Source organism: Lagenorhynchus albirostris, chromosome 11 (genome assembly GCF_949774975.1).
Source record: "Lagenorhynchus albirostris chromosome 11, mLagAlb1.1, whole genome shotgun sequence".
NCBI lineage: Eukaryota > Metazoa > Chordata > Mammalia > Artiodactyla > Delphinidae > Lagenorhynchus > Lagenorhynchus albirostris.
The window spans coordinates 62,400,187-62,413,581 of NC_083105.1; the positions used below are offsets into that span (position 1 = coordinate 62,400,187).

At 41.0% G+C, this 13,395-nt stretch overlaps 1 protein-coding gene across 6 annotated transcripts in view; it reads right to left on the minus strand.

Moving 5' to 3' along the window:
• The window catches only part of ATF1 (activating transcription factor 1), a 54,289-nt gene extending 45,415 nt beyond the window's left edge, over positions 1-8,874 (minus strand). For 4 of the 6 annotated variants that reach the window (XR_009543502.1, XM_060166240.1, XM_060166237.1 and 1 more), the window contains exons 1-2: positions 8,649-8,874; positions 1,768-1,866 (exon numbers count right to left, since the gene is read on the minus strand). Coding sequence is in view for 5 of the 6 variants with exons in the window: in XM_060166240.1 (XP_060022223.1) it covers positions 1,768-1,860 (93 nt within the window). In the remaining variant the exon portion in view is untranslated. Of the gene's footprint in view, positions 1-1,767; positions 1,867-7,934; positions 8,045-8,648 lie in introns of those variants that run through there. The other 2 variants (XM_060166236.1, XM_060166239.1) reach the window with 2 other exon arrangements.
• Positions 8,875-13,395: the final 4,521 nt, after the last annotated feature.

A 13,395-nucleotide genomic window follows, 5' to 3' on the forward strand; every position in this document is an offset into this window, starting at 1 on the left:
ACTGTTATTAGATACTTCTTCCTTACAGAAGTTAGCGTCTAATAAAGCAGTCAAGCCACAAGAATTTGGATAGCAAGTCAGTGACATTATTTTTTAAAATCACTATAAAATTATTTACCGCCTAGAAATGTACTTATTCTATCTCTGTAAATATGCTTCTGAGGAAACCTGTAAAACATTCACATCTAACCAACATAACTGAAATGTGTATGTAAGCCAACTGAATTAAAACATTTCTGTGAAGGGCCCTATTAACAGAAGGTAAATGAAAGACTCTATCATTGTTTTTCCAGTACCATCTAGGGAAGATATCATTATTCTTCACAGATATAGCCAAATAAGAGAAGGATACCTCAAGCTTGAAGGATTAATCCTTTAGTTGCTTGGTTCTCTAACTTTTTCATCTCAAGACCCTTTTATACTCTTAAAAATTACTAAGGACCCCAAAGAAATTTCATTTATGTCAGTTTTTAATCTAATACTTACATTTAAAATTTAAACAGAAATTTTAAAACTATTTAACAGTTCATTTAAAAACAGCAACTAGAGAAAGCCCGCGCACAGCAACAAAGACCCAACACAGCCAAAAATAAAATAAATGTATAAAAAATAAAAAAATAAAAACAACAATCATAAATCCATTACATGTTAACATAAATGATATATTTTCACTAATATGACTAAATATACCCCCCCAAATTCGTGACAGAAATGACACTGTTTTACATTTCTGCAAATCTCCTTAATGTTTGAGTTAATAGAAAACAGCTGATTTCTCTTATCTGCTTCTACATTAAATATTTGCCATATGTGGTTTTGTTGAGGTATATGAAGAAAGTCTGGCCTCACTCAGGTATGTAGTCAGAAAAGGGGGGGCGTGTTTTAATTGTTTTTCCAGATAACTATGGATATTCTCCTTTGAAACCACATTAAAACTTGACAGGTTGCAGTTTCTTAAAGGTTGTCTGCAATGTACAATTTGAACTCTGTGTATTCTGTTAACATTAAAATCCATTGGTGTATCTCGCATTCTGAATGGATCTTATACCATGCGTGATTTTGTAACACAATTTTGTAACGAAAAAGTTGGTAGCTACTGGGAAGCTGTCAAGTTCATGATGGTGAATACAAGTTATCCAAAATTCTAATTTTTACTTGAAAGTTCAAATCCTGTCACTGGCAACACATAGTTTCAGTTGTTTTCCCTGAAGTGGGTCAGGTGCATGGATCAGACAACTTGAAATTTTAAAAATATCATCAGTTCTGCAATATGCATGTCTGTCAATTTAAATTCTCTAATGAATATGCCTATTTTCCAGTTCAGCAAAAATATTTCTTTTATATCCACAATACATCTGTTGAATTGAAGATGGTCTGCCTCCTGAAACTATTAGTCTCTATTTCAAGTCAGCCCAAAGGGCCAAATAATTTTTCATTTGTCTTATGCAGCAACAAAATTAGTCTGAAAAAAAACCTAAAATAATCATGTACCGCATAAAATGAACTCTACCTCCCCAAGTTTTGAGAAGTATATACATGTTAAAACACTAAATATGTTATAACAGAAAATAAAACTGAATGATCTTGACAAGATATTTAAATCAGATAATTCCTTCCTTCCATACATTTCAACATTTTACAGGGGTTTTTTTCTCTTTTGCTTGGTTCTTTTTTTGAACGTTAGTAATTGGTGATCTGCAACAACAGCTTAATCTGCACAACAAATATTCCTAACTGGTTCAATGTTTTGGCTCGTTCCTGCCTTACCTGTTGAGGAATATGAGAAATATGAGCTCCCTGAACTGTTGAACCAGACTGAGGTGCTGTCTCTGAAGCGTTATTCTTGTGAGAATCTTCCATAATCAACTGTAAGGGGAAAAAAAAAGTTAAAAGATGCTTTCTAACTTCATTTTCAAAAAATCTTAAGACATTTCTTTTCTTAACATGCATACTTTTTAAGAGGAACAAAACAGGCTTTTCTATACTAAGGGCTGAGCTCAATTTATCCAGACTCATGTTTCCACACCTTCGCTCTGGGTGTGTAGTGACCTATGATAAGAGCTTTTAAAATGGAAAATAAAAAGTGCTACAGAATATGGATAGTATACTCTATAGTTGCTTAAAAATTGGTAACTTGGTTACCTCCACGGAAGAGAATTGGTAGCTACGGTACAGAGAGAGAAAAGAGATTTTCCTTTAAATTTTTTGAATTTTGATCCACATGAACATGTTTAAATTTAATAAATGGTATACATAAGATAGTCTTCTGTGCAGGAACACAAGCATTCTTTTCTTTTTTCTTTCCTTTAAATTAAAATAAAAATTTTTTAATTTATTTTTGGCTTTCTTGGGTCTTCGTTGCTGCGTGCGGGCTTTCTCTAGTTGCAGCAAGCGGGTGCTACTCTTCGTTGCGGTGCGCGAGCTTCTCATTGTGGTGGCTTCTCTTGTTGCGGAGCACAGGCTCTAGAGCGCAGGCTCAGTAGTTGTGGCGCACGGGTTTAGTTGCTCCATGGCATGTGGGATCTTCCCGGACCAGGGCTCGAACCTGTGTCCCCTGCATTGGCAGGCGGATTCTTAACCACCAGGGAAGCCCAAGCATTCTTTTCTACAGTCTACGGAACAGTTTTTCTTTTCTTTTCTTTCTTTGGCCTGCAACATGTGGGATCTTAGTTCCCGACCAGGGATTGAACCTGTGCCCCCTGCAGTGGAAGTGCGGGGTCTTAACCACTGGACTGCCAGGGAAGTCCCCTAGGGAACAGTTTCTAATTGCATATATAGTTTAATATAGAGAACTTATTGAGCAAAGGTTGAACAGAATAAATAAATAAATGAAACCATAACTAAGGAGTTTCTGAAGATCTAGATGATCTAGATAATCAATTGCAGGACATGTAGGCTGGGTAAGAATGAGAATAAATGGGTTATGAGAGATGGAATATGTCAAATAGGAGAACTACGTAGAAAGAGGCTGGTAAAAGATTTGGGTAGAATTTAAGGTTTTTCTAATTATGTGAAAAGACATAAAAAGAGAGAGGGCCGGCCAGCAAACAAATGAAAAGATGCTCAATTTCACTAATTATTAGGGAAATGCAAATCAAAACTACATTAAGATATCACCTCACACCCATTAGGATGGCTAATATTTTTTTTAAAAAAAACAGAAAGTAAGTGTTAGCAACGATGTGGAGAAACTGAAACATTTGTGCACTGTTGGTTGGGAGTGTAGAATGGTGCGGTCACTATGGAGAACAATATGGTGGTAACCCAAAAAATTAAAGATAGAATTACTATACGATCCAGCAATCCCATTTTGGGGTGTATATCCAAAAGAATTGAAAGCAGGGTCTTACAGAGATATTCGTACACCTATGTGCATAGGAGAATTATTAACAATAGCCAAAAGGTGGAAGCAACTCAAATATTCATCAGTGGATGAACGAATAAACAAAATGTGATATACATATACAATGGCATATTATTCAGCTTTAAAAAGAAAGGAAAGGAAATTGTGACACATGTGACAACATGAATGAACTTTGTGGACATACGTTAAGTAAAATAAACCAGTCACAAAAAGACAAATTCTGAATGCTTTCACTTATTTAAGGTACTTAGTAGTCAAACCGATAGAAACAGTAGAATGGTGCTTAATAGGGACTGGAGGGAGGGGAGATGGGTAGTTGTTTAATGGGTATGAAAAAGTTCTGTATATTGGCACCACAATAATGTAATGTACTTAACACTACTGAATTGTATACTTCAAAATGGTTATGATAGTAAATTTTATTTTATGTGTATTTTACCACAATTCAAAGAATTTTTAGAGAGAGAGGGGGCAACTAGGTACTTAGCCCTTAGCATCATTAATTTAATAATTGTGAAGTTTAAGCCTGCATATTCTTTCTTCTCTTTTTTTTTCCCGTTTTGGACAGCAGAAAATAAATTCATTCTTAACTCTGGATTGATGCTACTGTTTTTAGCCATTGAGAAAAGGTATAAAATCACCTCAAACATAAAGTGCTTCTAATGCTTTTCCCTCTAAATATGTCATGAGCCTTTTCTTCTAACATGGAAAATATAGAACAGAAAGAGAAAGGATGATAAAAACTTAATTATAATATTGTCTAATTTCTTTTCAGTCTTCTCTTTCCACAACTTTTAAAAAATCATAAACATACTGTATGTACAATTTTGTATCCTGTTTTCATTTATCACAAATATTTTCTAGGTTTCAAATAGAAACATATTTAAATGCTACATAATATTCCATCCAGTGAATGTACATAATTCACATTTTTTTACCAAACAAAACAATACTGAGATTAATATGTTTAGCATATAAAGCTTTTTCTGTAATTAAAATTATTTCCATAGGATATATTCTAAAAATGAGAATTACTTGGTTAAGGAGAATGAATATTTAAGGTTTTCTGAAAGAATTACAGTCCACCAGAAGCACATGAGAAAGCAATGGGAATTTTTTTTTTTTTTTAAAGAATTCAGGGTTTTTTTTTTTAAAGTCTTTATTGAATTTGTTACAGTATTGCTTCTTATGTTTTGGTTTTTTGGCCCCGAGGTATATGGGATCTTAGGTCCCTGACCAGGGATCGAACCTGCACCCACTGCATTGGAAGGTGAAGTCTTAACCGCTGGACCGCCAGGGAAGTCCAGTGAATTTTTTAGTCATGACTAACCTGATAGATGGAAAATGGTACATTGTTTTACATTTCTTTAATTCTCTATTAGTTATGTGAGCTCTCTGTTCATATTAGTTATCCATCCATCTATCAGATCTTGTGTTTTCCTTATTACCCTATATTATTTCTTCATATAAATTTTATCTTTCATTTTGATACAAATGTTTCCAGTAACTATGATTTTAAAACTTTAAATTTTGACAAGTTCATCTAGTGTTCCCCTTGTTTGAACTGCTTTTAAGGGAACTGCTTGAACTGCTTTTAAGCTATATATAGTCCCTTCTTTAGGAAGAGTGCAGTGATTTTTAATCTACACTAAGAGAAGTGTAATTCCAAAGACTGAACATACAGACAGCATCAAAGATGGAATTTTATACTTTCTACATACTATCGCTACTGAAAATGCCTTTTTAAACACTCCATTTCAGAAGACATAAGAATATAGAGCAGAGAGAAAAAAAAAAGATGTAGTGCTAAAGCACTGAAAGAAACTATAAAAGATTTTATAATACCTTGTTAAATTACTGAAAATGATACTTTTCTGTTTCACTGTGACTCACTGATTTTCCCCCATAAGAATATTATTAAGAAATTTTATATCTAATGGAAACTAACATCATCAACAAAACATCTGACATTTCATAGTAAAAGCCACTACAGTCAGCAAATAACACTTTGGACAATTACTACAACTATATTTCCTACAGAAACGAAGACAGTCTATTTTCTGTTTTGTTTTTTTTTTTTGCGGTACTCGGGCCTCCCACTGTTGTGGCCTCTCCCGTTGCGGAGCACAGGCTCCGGACGCGCAGGCTCAGCAGCCATGGCTCACGGGCCCAGCCGCTCCGTGGCATGTGGGATCTTCCCGGACCGGGGCACGAACCCGCGTCCCCTGCATCGGCAGGCGGACTCTCAACCACTGCGCCACCAGGGGAGCCCTCTATGATTTTTTAAAAGAGGAATTAACCAATCAGTTTTTTTTCCAAAATGAAAGCAGCCTTTATACCTTCGGCTCATTATTAACAATACATACATAGTTTTTTAGTGACGTTATCAGAATGTGTAACCTTTATTTGCTTACTTTTTAAAGCTATTATTCCTAAAATTAAGGTTAAGATTAACAATCTGTTAAAAACTTGCTCAACACAGAATTTTATGCATACATTTTTGTAAAAATAAAGTAAGCCCAAGGCAGCAGATGGAAGCTTAACATGAAACAATCCCAAGTTGGGCAGAATCACAAGTGGGCAGTGAAACACAGCTTCAAAAGTACCATCAATGGGGTAGTTCCCTGGCAGTCCAGTGGTTAGGACTCGGTGCTTTCACCTCCGTGGCCCCAGGGTTCAATCCCTGTTTGGGGAACTAAAATCTTGCAAGCCACACAGCGTGGCAAAAAAAAAAAAAAAAAAAGAATCGAACTGGATTTCAAATGAATAAAATAAACAGACTGAAAGAAGAAAAAAAAAGTACCATCAATGGGAATGAATTTGGGGAGCTAAATCACAGCAGGCTGCGATCCTGCTGACATGTGAAGAATGTTAAAGTAAAGGCATGGCACTTTAAGAAAGCTTGTTAAGAAAGGAACATATGCTAGGCACTAAACTAAGAGTTCTTTATATATCATCACCTGGATTCTTTATTATTATGTTTTTGGATTCCCTATTTTAGAGATGTGTAAACTGAGGATCAAAGGAATTGCCATTTCTGTGGATCGCACAGTAAGATGTGAATGCAAGATCTGAAGCCAGAACTGTTTTAAGCCAAAATCCATGTTCTTTCATTCCACACTGTTCCTCTTCCAAGAATACCTTCACATCCCCAACTCGTCCACCTGGCAAACTCCTCATTTTCAAAGTTTCATCCCAAACATTATGTTCCCAACTGCTCTAGGTCCTTCCTTCAAGCCTTAATGCTTGTTCCACTGTGCCTTGCAGATATTTCTAATGAGGTTACTTAACATTCTGAACTGTGTTTATAGGCATGTCTGTTTTCGCCAGTCTTAAGGTGCCTAAGAACAGGGCCTCTATCTTGTGAATGTATGCTCTGTGCCCAGCAGACTGTCACGTATGCAGTAAAATAGTAAACATCAACAAATATAGTTTTCTCATCTGATGAATGAAGAGGGTCTTAAGTTTCTCCACCTACAGATGATGTAGAAGCCTGTGGGCAAGAAGTCTCTTGCTCAACATTTCCACAACTTAACTCACAATCTCCCCTCAAAATTGCTATTAGTCATACTGAATTTGTTTCAGATCTTCAAATGTGCCTGCGCTGCTTTCTCTCACCTTCAGGCTTTCATGTATGCTATTCCGTCTGCCAGAAACACTATTCCTCTTCAAGCGGCCTATTCCTATAAGTTATAGTTCCAGGCAAACTTTCATGACTCCTTTAGACTGGTCTAGAAGCTTTGGCTGTATCCCCACAGCACATGCTTCCCCCACCTTTCATGGCACTTATTATCACAGTATAGTAATGGCCTGTTTTCTGTCTCTCTACCAGAATGCAAGCTCTAGGGAGTCAAAGACCACTTCCTGTTCCCAATATAATACCTTGCACTTAACTACTGCTGAATAAATCAATGTGTTTAGTTGGGTTTACCTACTTAAAACTGATAGAAATAATGGTTAGCAAAATATCTTTAGACAATTACTCCAGCCTAGCTTTAGGAACAGGAAAATTCAGGCACAACACCCTACTTTAGAGCTGAAAATTCATTAGTATAAATAAATGGGATGACATGTGAAAAAAAAAAAGCATTTTTTGAAGGTACTACCACCTACTGGTGATACAGTAGTACTGCACAGATGTAGCACAGACGAAGCCGAACCTTAAAGGACAACTGCAAATAACAGACCTAACATACTCGTCTTAGCAACACAGTAGTGATTCTAATTGAGACACCGAGTAAACTGCATATTATAAAGTCTATAGGAAAAACAGCATTTTAATAAAACTGCATATTTCTGTTGGTAATGAAATTTTCAGGATAAAACGAATTTTGCGAACATAAGCAAACATAGTGTACAAACTCTTAACCACAAACGAGGCCAGTTTGACAGATGCTTGCCAAATCTATGCTGAATAAGCCTCAGAAACGTAAAGGCTCCCAATGACTATTTTAGCCCATTACGCCTCAAAAGCTGACAAAACAACTAGTGATTAACATCTACAATAACTGTAAAGAGATCAAGGGGGACGCTCCACGGCGTCGTTGACGCTATGAAATACCATGCTTACTTTCGTGATACAGGAGAAAATCAAAGAGAACGTTTGCTCAGTTTGATCGTCTGTCCGGGGGTAAACAGACGAGCTCTGTCACTCCACACTCCCCTTCCTCGCCTGCCGGCTGCACCTTTCCGTGATTATTTAGGGTGTGTGTGATTATTCTACGTCTCCCCACTCGACTGGAAGCTCCCAGCGGATAAGGGCTGGCTCTGCCCACACAGCGAGCGTCCTGGGCCCCGCACCCCGAGGGCGCCCGGCGCGCTCTGCGGGGTCCCGGGCGGAGATAACCGGTCGCGGGCCGCGCTCGGCGGAAGACGCGCGGAGGCCAAGGCCACGCCGCCCTCCCCGCGGCTCCCGCCCCAACCCCGAGACCTTCGACGGAGGGCGCTCGCCTTGGGCCACAGAGCGGCGGCTTCAGAGGCGAAAGCCACCCTGCGGCAGGAGGTCTTCGGTTTATTTTTCATTGGGGGGGGCAGCAGGCGAGAGGGAGGAAGGAGGAGACCGTCGACTGAAGGGGCACCGGGCGCCAAGGCAGGAGAACCGGAACCGCGAGCAGCCCCTCCCCCTTCCGCCGCGCGCCCTCCGCGCCCCTCCCCCACCTTGGCCGCCCCGCGCGACCCCCACCAGGCGCGCAACCCGGCTTGGCGTCCCCGCCGGCGCCGCGCCCCCGCGCCCTCCCCTTGCCCGGGGACTCGGGAGCCCGTCCCACCCCCGCCCCCTGCTTACCTGTGGCTGCCGCCTCGCCGCAGTCCGGGGTGGGAACTTCCACTCCCCCCTCCCAGGTGGATCCGAATTCACTACCCACTTCCCCACCCCCTCACTTGGCGGGGACGTGCCTCTTTCTCGGGGGTCAGGCGGGGCGGGGAGAATCAGTGTCACGTAACAGCTAACTGTCCTAGGCTACCGTTTCCTCGGCAGTCAGGGCCGCCACTGGCGGCATGATCTACACCAGGCCGGGGGCGGGGGAGGGAAGGGGGGCAAAACTGAGTAACTAAGCGTGGGGGGTGAGGTTAGGGCCGTCCCTCCTTGCGAGCCGCCGTCCTACGTCACCGCGTTGCGCACGTGACGCGCCGCCATCTTGTGCCGGGGCACTCCGGTGTGGCGAGTTAGTATCGCGGAGGTGTTATTCTGGCGAGAGCGGGGCGTAACAGTTACCTGCGGTTCCTTTTTACTTCAGGAGCTCTGTCCTCACTGCTCCCACACGTGTTTTCGGAGGCCGGCACCTGCTCGGGGTGTCAGGAGACCGCTCGGTGTGGGGCAGTTTTCTTCGGTTGGGGCGTCGCGCTCAGCCCCTACTTGCTGTGGCCTAGAGGTGTAGTCCTCCCCGGCCTTGACCCACGCCTGACCTGCCCGCCTCTTGTAGACAGAGTGACTTGAAGCTTGAAGGCTTGTCCTCAGCTTTTCTTACCACCCAGACTAATGTTAATCCCGGAAATCTGCGTTAAGAGTTGTATCTTTCAACACACGTGAAAGGATTAAAAAGCCACACCCACATGGTACTCGTAGGGTTAGTGTGTTAGTGGGACTTAAGTGTGTCACGCTGAAGCACAGATTTACCCCAGCTTTTAAACTAGAAAAAAGTTACGTACGATCGAGTGTCGTAAAATAAAATCACACCGTCATTTTAATACATTACAGAAACTTAAAAACATATTTTTTAATGTGTGTCTACCTTTATGGAGAAGGGATTATGCATTATTCTGATTTTTTTTCTTTATTCATTTCCTTGCAAAATCTTTGATGGCTTTCTAGTGATAATAAACAACAAATGATAAACCTTTCAGTTTGCTCTTGATAGAAAGTTCAAGAATTTTTCTGAAATTTTACTAGTTTGAGATCTCCAAGTAAAACTGATTGAGTGGATAGAGCCGTTCCTGGTTTGACCTTTAGGGCCAGATGATGTGATTTAAAGCTCAAGAGTTACTCTGCCCGACTGTCCTAAGAACTCACTAATGTTTATCAGTTGTCGTTCATTGACTACCTATTAAAACCTACAATAGGCAACTGCCCTTACTTTACATTTTTGATTAGGCAAATCACCCAGCCTCTCTTAAGTGTCTCTTCTTATCAAAGTTGGGAAAAGTGTAATACTCATCCCATATCCCAACATTATTTAAAGAATCAAAATGTCATATATCACAGAAAAGCAAAGTGCCCTATAAAAGTAAGGTGTGGAGAAGAGATTCTCAGACGTCGGCCTTTCATGATTAACAAAGTCCAGCGACAGTCGTTCTAGAATCCAGAATATTAATGGCTGGGAGGCTGGTTCTAAGTTTATTGTTCTTTTCTTGTTCAGTTGTTTCTTCCTTAGAAGACAGAATGTTTAACAAATGTTGATCAGGACAAGAGGGATGGGGAGACTGAAAAACGTCAACCATCAAAAGAAACTAAATTACTGAAACCTTCAAAATGTTAATGGACTGCTCCTTCTTTAGTTCCTCTTCCACCCATAAAGTATCTTAAGTCTAAATCAAATATTATGCTGTGCAACACTGCCACTCACAAGTATTTCCACTGGCCTTGTTTCTCATAGAAGTGTCACAAGCTGTACCTACTACTCTTCTGCAACTTGAGGAATAACTGAAGATGAAGAAAAAAAAAGTATTGGTTATGATGCACATAGTTCTATCCAAATAGTAAGAGTTTTAAAAACCAGATGGACAGTTCTTTGACTTCAGAAGGGAGGAAGTAGAGTGAAACAAAGAAATTTAACTTTCAATTACCTTTCAAAGGTAACTTTTAAAATAAACTGGTCAAGCCAGTGGTGACACCTCATGGGCTCTCCTGCAGTACTGTTTTCTAGTTAGGAGAGAGGGACATTATAATGAAATGGGTTTAACAATACTACCTATCCCATGGAGTTTTGTAGATTGAATGAGTTTAACACCTGTAAAGTTAGAGCCAATGCCTGACACAGAGTAAGCACTAAATAAATGTTGGATATTAATATGGAAGATACTGCAATATAACTGCTGGAAACTTAGCTAAAAACATGAATTGGCTGCACACCCTGAGAAGCCTCATGGGTTAACAAGAGGACTGAGCTGGAGTGGAGGACTTGAGAGCTGTGAAACAGTATCTGGAACAGGGTAGCTCTCAAAAGGCAGAAATTATTTAAAGCTAGTAAATGTAGGCTTTGTGGTCTAAAAATAGGCTTAATTTTTTTGTTGTTGTTTTGTCCTTTTTCAATACTCAAGTCTAAACTCGCAGGAAAACCTAACTAAGGGGACTTCCCTGGTGGCACAGTGGTTAAGAATCTGCCTGCCAATGCAGGGGACATGGGTTCAGTCCCTGGTCTGGGAAGTTCCCATGTGCCACGGAGCAACTAAGCCTGTGCACCACAACTACTGAGCCTGTGCTCTACAGCCCGCGAGCCCCAGCTACTGAAGCCCATACGCTCCAGGGCCTGCGTGCCACAACTACTGAAGCCCATGCCGCCTAGAGCCTATGCTCAGCAACAAGAGAAGCCACCACAGTGAGAAGCCCGTGCACTGCAATGAAGAGTAGCCCCCGCTTACCGCAACTAGAGAAAGCCCACGTGCAGCAACAAAGACCCAATGCAGCCAAAAATTAAAAAATAAATACAAAAATTAAAAACCTAAATACGGATAGGTCCTAAATGCCTGCAGGAATTGTATGAACTACAATCGTACTGTTTCAGCTAACACTCCTAAAACAGAGTTGTCCCAGATAACTTAGCTCTGAAACTTTGCTGCTTCATCTTAACTATGCTTGAATTGAACTCCTAGAGCTAGTCTGTGAGGCCCTTGGAGTAGTGGACAACTACAGGGCTGTCCATCTATCCCTCCTCCTTTTTATGGAAACTTCTCACAGTCATCCATATCTTACCAACAGCGGGCACCTGACCCAAGCTGGGCCATCAGAGTCTCCCCTATGGAAATTTGTCTTTGGACAAAAATTAGTCTTTCTCTAGTTAAATGATCCTAAAGCTTAGGAGCTTTGTAATGAGCCTCTTCCATCTGTGAATGATGCAGATGAGCTGAGAGCTACCCAGTGGCTTTGTAGGCCCCAGTTCTAGAACCTGCTGCCTGCCTCAGCCCTTAGGTTCCATGAGCCACCCTTTGTCATTCTAATGAATAGCACTTTTCTATTTAAACTGGCTTACTTTGATTGCTATTATTTCTAGAATCCTAACTAATACACCTGGATACAGGAGAAATTATTTCCATGTGACCTCCTCCCTTTCTGTGTACCTCACCACTATCCCCTAAATCCAACCTATCACTATTTCTTGCATTGTGAATTGCAGTAGACTCCTAGCTGGTTCCACTAGAAAAATCCTGCAATGGACAAGTACTAGTTATTGTGCTAGTTGGAGTGTATGCAATCAAGTTATTTACCTTCAAGATTATGATGACAGAGTTGTAGCAAGACAGCTTGGAAGTGAAATTCGGCTTACTGGAGGAAACTTCTTTATGTTGGTCAGAGCAGCCTGCAAGTATCATGCCCCTTTGTGAGCCCCCAGGTAGTGATGCTGAGGGAGGCTCAGAGGGCAGGATGGTCAAATTCTTATCCAGAAAAGGTAAGTCTATTCACATGAGAACAAATCACTAGCCCTTCTAGGATGGAGGAAGCCTAGTGTTGTCAACTTACTATCAAGTGGCCAATTAGTCTCCTAAATAAATAGTGCCACCTTGGGAGCTCAGTGTTGGTCTCTGTCAATATTTACTTGAAGATTCAGAGACAGCAGTAGCTACGTCAGCCTTGGTAAGTGGGAGTCCGTGCCATGGGGCCTCTGCATAGCCTCCTTCTCTACCACTGTATCTATTCCATTCATGTGCTGATCGTGCCGATACTGAGATGGCCAGTATGTGGCTGACATCAGCCAGCCAAGTCATTCTGTCTATTAGGATGTTCAGTGTCTCTTCCATGGTGAATTCTTTTTCATGGGCATTGATATATGAAGCAGAGATCTTCATCATCTGTCTTCCCTCCCCGATATCCATCCATATACCTCTACTGCAGACCTTGTTGCAGCCAATCTTCCAGTCTTTTTCCTTTTAAGACACTGACCAACTGGCCAGGCCATTTGCCACTGCCCATGAGTTCATATATCTTCTCACTTTGAGCCACTTCTCCTTCCACACCAAATGGGTGATCACATTAATATCTGCCAATTGGGAAGATTTCCACTGCAACTGCCTTTCAAAGTTACCCCTGAAAATGGTCAGAACCCACCCATAGCCAAACAGGCTTTTTACACCTGCTTCAGCTGGAGCCACCCCCATGCACCACTGTGGCCATAGGTGTGAGCTGAGTGAAGAACACTTAGGTGCAACTGCAGTGGGTAACAGTGGGTTCTGGGTTGTCTCTGCACGCATAGTGCTTGTGTCCTCTGATTCTGCTTAGGCTTGGTCCTAGGTGTAATGTTCCTGTCTTATGTCGTCTTGGTGTTGGGCCCATCTGACTTTACGACTTGGTGCATATGCCAGAATCCAGCCAATGATGGCCA